Source organism: Dermochelys coriacea, chromosome 17 (genome assembly GCF_009764565.3).
Source record: "Dermochelys coriacea isolate rDerCor1 chromosome 17, rDerCor1.pri.v4, whole genome shotgun sequence".
Taxonomy (NCBI): Eukaryota; Metazoa; Chordata; order Testudines; family Dermochelyidae; genus Dermochelys; species Dermochelys coriacea.
Genome location: NC_050084.1, coordinates 2778682 through 2785620, shown reverse-complemented (window position 1 = coordinate 2785620; position 6939 = coordinate 2778682). Strand labels below are relative to the sequence as shown.

At 51.5% G+C, this 6939-nt stretch overlaps 1 protein-coding gene across 3 annotated transcripts in view; it reads left to right on the top strand.

Annotated features, from left to right (window-relative positions):
* The first annotated feature begins 2172 nt into the window (after positions 1-2172).
* The window catches only part of BLMH (bleomycin hydrolase), a 31836-nt gene continuing 27069 nt past the window's right edge, over positions 2173-6939 (top strand). The window contains exons 1-3 of one of the 3 annotated variants that reach the window (XM_038375568.2): positions 2173-2579; positions 3748-3945; positions 6299-6408. In XM_038375568.2, coding sequence (XP_038231496.1) covers positions 2567-2579; positions 3748-3945; positions 6299-6408 — 321 coding nt within the window. In that variant the 5' untranslated portion in view covers positions 2173-2566. Of the gene's footprint in view, positions 2580-3744; positions 3946-6298; positions 6409-6939 lie in introns of all 3 variants that reach the window. The other 2 variants (XM_043499473.1, XM_038375567.2) reach the window with 2 other exon arrangements.

The window sequence follows — 6939 nt, the reverse complement described above, 5'->3', positions numbered from 1 at the left end:
TTTTGTGGGCTACAGCTCACTTCATCGGATGCTGTAGCTCACAAAAGCTTATGCTCAAATAAATTTGTTAGTCTCTAAGGTGCCACAAGTACTCTTTTTCGTTTTGCGAATACAGACTAACATGGCTGCTACTCTGAAACCTGGAAAGGTAGTGTTACTCAACAGGAAGGAATTTCTCAACCACTGTAAAATTGAGTCTGTCCTTGATTGATGGAGTGACACTGTCCCTGCCAATTTAACATTAACTAGCTTTCAGGGAACATTGTAGCATAATAACTTCAGTACAAACAAATTCTCTTTATTACACACAATAATTTAAATTGCTTTCTATGCAATGAGTAATCCCCTTTACTAAGCCTGACTAGCTATTTTTCTCTACAAGATTGAAAAGTGCTGTATAAATGCTATGAATTTATAATTAGTTGATTTGCATCTGAATTACAGAGATGCTGACAGCCTGCAGCTCCTACTTATCTCAGTGAGGGTTGTGGATGCTCACTATCCCTGCAAATCCAGACCCAATTCCAAAGCCATCAACTAGAAAGTGAACTCTTGTGATTCTGTTCAGGGAATGAGTGTAGGGTTGTGGGCCCAGTGAAAGGGTTCCATCCTCCCTGTGCACCACAGGGATGTGCTCTGTGAGGCCTTACTGTACTCCAGCATGCAGGGGAATTTTGGGGGTGAGACCAGACCAATGGATCTGTGAAAAAACAGAAAATGAGTACTTGTGGCACCTTAGAGACTAACAAATTTATTTGAGCATAAGCTGCATCCGATGAAGTGAGCTGTAGCTCACAAAAGCTTATGCTCAAATAAATTTGTTAGTCTCTAAGGTGCCATAAGTACTCCTTTTCTTTTTGCGAAAAGAGACTAACACGCCTGCTACTCTGAAACCTGAAAAAACAGAGTGATAGTCTATGCTCCTCTTGGAATACAAGTGCAGTAGCTACAGAGTCTACCTTGGTATTGAGACTGTAGTTTTGGTTGTGCAGGTGCTCTGTTATCACCCCCTTGCATGGGGAAAGATTTCTTCATACTGACCACCACCAGTCAGATTGGTTATGCATGCTGTTTGCTTGGGACAGGATTCACCTTTTCCTGCACCTGTCATTAACTTGAACAGAAATACTGAAATAAGATACTGGGAAATGAAAAGGAAATTTACCAACAGCAAGTTCCTGACACAACAACCAAACTGCACAATCTAATGAAATACTTTGCTTTTGAACAAAGAACCTCATCTACAGACATACATGGGTAGTCAGGGGCAGATTTCCCCTTAAACATTTGAAAAATAAAACTTGGGAAAACAGTTAAACAAGAGATGGGGAAGCATAAATATACCCCCAAGAGATACAAGTTAATAATTTTTGTAATCTACACACTGTCTTCCCTGCCAAATGTTATTTCACTTGCATAACTACACACCCAAATCATCAGCACTGTGACAAGTGCAGAGACCCATTTCTGGATCCAGGAGTCATGGAGTTAACATCCCAATGAAGTCTCTGATACCCTGCACCTGTACAGGTGAAAGAGTTGAGGCAGCGCTCCTCCTGCCAGCGAGCAATCAGGAGCTAAAGATTGACATCAACGAGCTATATAAAAGTGGCTCACTGAGCTACAAAAGAGGCTTGACTGTAAGGTTATCTGAGAATGACCAACTTTGAAAAATTTGGTGACATGGCAATAATCTGAGACATCAGATTGTAAGGAACTGGTTTGTTTTTAAAATAATCTATGTAAGGTATTTTGATGTTCTGTTTAAAACTCTGGGCATTTGTTTGTTCAGAACCTGTTTAAATGAAATCATAGCAATGAATGCTTGGAAAAAGAGCTGTCTGTAAAGTGCTGCGCTACTGGCCTGTTTGGACAAGCTTGCCTCATTTCTATCCAGGCATACGCCCTGCTTGTCCTGCAAAGTAGGGGTGCCGACACTGTATTTAAAAAAATAAGGGACTTTTCTTAGCACTTCACCCCACCTCACTTCCTGACATTCATTATGGTCATTACCCAAAACAGAGGTGTTTCTCGGTGCTTTCCCCAGCACTCAGCAACTCTGGATCCTGTTATACAGCGATGCAGAAATAGGGGAGGTCCCTGTGCAGAGCCTAGGGGCAACCCTAAAAGGGAAAAGCTACGTGCCTGCCACCCCCACAGGTGGGTGGGGGGGGTGGTTTGAGGCTGCACGGGGAAGAGCTGAGCCCAGGGTGGGGGGAGGCTGCAGCAGCCCTGGGTGCTGCTGTCCCCCTCGCCCCAAGGGGCTTCCGTCACACACAGGGGTTACAGTTTGGTTCAAGGGCTCTCAGCACCCCCCCGGCACAAATCGAGCTGCGGCTGGGCGCGGCCCCTTTAAAAGCCAGAGCGGCCCGGGCCCCGGGAGCAGCCTCGCGCCTCGGGAGCCTGCGCAACGCCAGCGGCGTGGAATGTCCCTCTCCTCGCGCCGTCCTCCCGCCCCCCTCGCTGGCTCTGGCTGCGCTTCCTACTTCCGGTGCTGGGGCTATAAGAGCCTCTTCCGTCCTCGCCGCCGGCTTGTTTCTGCCCGGACCGCTGCCAGCGCCCCGCCATGAACCTCCTGGGTGAGCGAGAGCGGAGCCGGCTGGGGGCGCGGTGGCTGCCCCCCTGGAAGGGGGAGGGGCACATGGCGGGGGTACCCGGGGTCACCGGTCCCCAGAGGATGGGGCATGTGGGGGGGGCGGGGACACCGGTCCCTGGAGGATGGGGTGGGGGCATGCAGGGGGCCCCGGGGAGCTGGGTCACTGGTACCCGGAGGATGGGGCGTGCAGGGGGCCCCGGGGGGTGGGGGGCATGCAGGGGGACCCGGGGGGTGGGGTGGGGGCATGCGGGGGGACCCGGGGAGCTGGGTCACTGGTACCCGGAGGATGGGGCGTGCAGGGGGCCCCGGGGGGTGGGGTGGGGGCATGCAGGGGGCCCCGGGGAGCTGGGTCACTGGTACCCGGAGGATGGGGCGTGCAGGGGGCCCCGGGGGGTGGGGTGGGGGCGGGGCATGCAGGGGGCCCCGGGGAGCTGGGTCACTGGTACCCGGAGGATGGGGCGTGCAGGGGGCCCCGGGGGGTGGGGTGGGGGGCGTGCAGGGGGACCCGGGGATGGGGTGGGGGGCGTGCAGGGGGCCCCGGGGAGCTGGGTCACTGGTACCCGGAGGATGGGGCGTGCAGGGGGACCCGGGGGGTGGGGTGGGGGGCATGCAGGGGGACCCGGGGGGTGGGGTGGGGGCATGCGGGGGGACCCGGGGAGCTGGGTCACTGGTACCCGGAGGATGGGGCATGCAGGGGGCCCCGGGGGGCGGGGTGGGGGGCATGCAGGGGGACCCGGGGAGCTGGGTCACCGGTACCCGGAGGATGGGGCATGCGGGACACGGGGGGGTGGGGTGGGGGGCATGCAGGGGGACCCGGGGAGCTGGGTCACCGGTACCCGGAGGATGGGGCATGCGGGACATGGGGGGGTGGGGTGGGGGGCATGCAGGGGGACCTGGGGGCAGGGGCACTTAGGATAAGGGGTCCTAGCACCGTGGGGGCACCCAGCTGCAGGCAGAGCTTGACCGGCTGGTATCTGGGCCCTGGGTTCCTCTTGGGTGCCCTCAGCAGGGAAGTTCCCCAGGTACCTTGTTAGCCATTTCCATGCCCTCAGGTAGGGTGACCCCTCGGGGCTCTGACCGCACGTGCCAAGGCTGCCTCACTCAGCTTGTGTGATGTGATGTGATGTGACGTGCGTTGCTTTGCTCAGCAGGGCTCAGCTTGGAAAAGATAGCAGCTTTCACCAAAAATCTGGTGTCAACACCACAGTTCTTGCTTGCTCGAAATGTTGCAACCACCAGTGACCCACTGGAAGTGTGTCTCAATCGGCATGTGGTGCAGGAGACTGTGCACGTGTTCCAGCATACCGTGCCTGTAGAAGGCAAGCCAGTCACTAACCAGAAAAACTCAGGTAAGGGAAATTCTCTGCAAGCCTCAGACTTGTCAGATAGGCTGTTCCTTGACTGCTCTTAAAACAAAACCCATATTAATTATGGCAGCACAAGTCTATGAACCAGGTTACATTTACAATGGATGCCTGGTGCTATGTTTTAAACTGCCTTCTCATTTATGAAACATCACCTGGAAGAGCTCTTGCTGTTTGAGTTCATACTGTATCACCTCTGCTCCTTAGGCCTGTGGAAATAGTGACCGATAGACAAAGCCCTTTGAAGTTGAAATTACTCAGAGAACTCCGAGAAATGGCACTCTTCCCTAATTTGGAATAACATTGGTCTGAGATCTGAAATTGGATGTGGTCTTGGATTGGTGCCAAAAGAGCCTTGCTCAGTCACTGGACCTGTGACAGTTTTAAGGTCTCCTGGTTTAAGACCGTAGATAGTAATTGCTTTTAACGTTTGAAGGTTGATGATCAGACTGATATATCTCTAAGTTGTCACTCAACCTACAATGGATTTGGCAGACAGTAGCTTCCTCCCACGCAGAGGTTCTAGATCGGGGTGGGCAAACTTTTTGTCAGGAGGGCCACATCTGGGCATGGAAATTGTATTGAAGGCCATGAATGCTCACAAAATTGGGGATTGGGATGTGGGAGGGGGTGAGGGCTCCAACTGGGGATGCGGGCTCTGGGGTGGGGCCAGAAATGTGGAGTTCAAGGTGAAGGAGTGAGCTCCGGACTGAGGTTGGGGTGTGTGGGGGTGTTGCATGGGCTCCAGCTGGGGGTGCAGGCTCTGGGATGGGGATGAGGGGTTTGGGGTGCAGGAGGATGCTCCAGGCTGGGATCGAGGGGTTCAGAGGGTGGGGGGGAATAAGGGCTGGGGCAGGGGGTTGGGGCATGGGAGGGGATGAAGGGTGCAGGCTCTGTGCAGCGCTTACCTCAGTAGCTCCTGGAAGCAGCGTCATGCCCCCACTCTGCCTCCTGTACAGAGGCATGGCCAGGTGGCTCTGTGCAGTGACCAGTCTGCAGGTGCCACCCCTGCAGCTCCCATTGGCCAGGAACTGTGGCCAATGGGAGCTGCGGAGATGGCGCTTGGGGCGGGGGCAGCATGTGGAGTCCCTTGGCTGCCCCTATGTGAAGGAGCCGGAAGGAGGACATGCCACTGCTTCCAGGAGCCATGCAGCGTCACAGCACATGTGGAGCCGGGCAAGCTCTAATCCCACTCCCAGGCTGGAGCGGGGCAAGCGAGGGCTGGCATTAAAATGTCTGAAGCACCAGGTGCGGCCCCCAGGCTGTAGTTTGCCCACCTCTGTTCTAGATTAATCTGTATGAGAGATTTTCACCACTGTCTTTTGATATTGGACATCTTGGATCTGTGATGACATTCAAGAGCAGTTTGAAATAGCCCTTTTCAGCTTGGCTTTTAGTAATTCTTGGCCCTTATCTATCACTTTTGATCTTCAAAGCTCCTTAAAAAATCCTTTCAATTTTCCCTATGAATAGATACATATTGTATATTTTATAGCTAGAGAAACTGAGATAAAGAAAAATAAAGAGACCGTCACAGTTCAAGGCAATTTCACCTGTATTCCTCCTCCATGGTCCATTGCTGGCACCCGCTCTTGGCTCCTTAGCCGTCATCTCTCTTGGGCAGAGAGCACCCACCCTCCAACAAGGGCTCTGATAGGAGTCAGCCCTTCAAATCCCACAAAGGGGATTTTCTGTGGCTACAAGTTCATAACAGCTTTAGCTCAGCACTAGCGCTTCTGTGAATAGGTCAATCTTTCCTTTATATGGCTTGGACCTTTGATCTTCTGATTCTGAGAACAGATAATCGGTACCCAGTGGGTCTCTCTCTGGGCGTAACTTCAAAAGACTAGGTTTGTTGCATAACTGGAAGTGAAAATTTGCATTCATCTCCTCCTAGAGATTCCCCAGGCAAATCACTCAACACTTTGTCTAAAAGTCCATTCTTGTCTGGCATATATTGTTCAATATAGTCCTTTGATCATCCAGTCCCCCAATAATACAGAAACCATTAATTTAATATAAAGGTCACCAAGGATACTTAAACTCAATAAGGCTTTTCAAAGATCAGATGGGAGTCACTGGTAGAGCTGGGGTAGAAGTCAGGATCTGGGATGCCAAGATCTCTTTGCTTGTTTGACCACTTGATCGGGGGTGGGGGTGTGTGTGTGTGTGTGTGTGTGAGAGAGAGAGAGAGAGAGAGAGAGAGAGAGAATTTTTTTTTAAATACTGTAAAAGAGTGAGTCTGAACAGCCCCATATAAACCTTGTGTTTAAATATAGTCTGTGCAAATCTTTGTAAAGCTGGATAGTTTAATTCTTGTTTCTTTGCTCTCTTTCAGGGAGATGCTGGATCTTCTCATGTCTGAATGCGATGCGTCTTCCTGTCATGAAGAAGTTTAACATTGAAGAGTTTGAGTTTAGCCAAGCATATCTCTTCTACTGGGATAAGGTACAGTAGTGCTGGCCATAGACTCTTCTTAGGGGACGTTTTACCCATGCAAACAACATTGGCAGTCTGATTTCCCTCTATCCAGGCGTTCAGGCTTTTCCTAAGATGACAAGGAGAAATGCTGAAAGCAGTCTTTGGAAGTCCTTTCCAAGCACAATTTTTAGATGTGGGTGGGGAGCAAGTGTTCCTTGATTGAGGAGAAAATGGTGGGGGGTTTTAAATTTGTTCAGAAGAGTAGCATTTTTTGTTTCAAGATGCTTAAGTCCTCTCAAGGATCTGTGTAGGAGGCTTGATAGGAACAACACTGTTTTCCACTAAAGCTGCCTTATTCTTGTCCCTGTGACACACTGCTGGAAGCTAATTTACTTGTTTGTTTCCAACAGTGGCTGTTTAAGAGCAGCTAGCCCTAATAACTAAGGGTACAACTACACTACCCGCCAGATCAGCGGGTAGTGGTTGATCTATCGGGGATCGATTTATCATGTCTAGTGTAGACGCGATAAATCTATCCCCAATCGCTCTGCCGTCGAC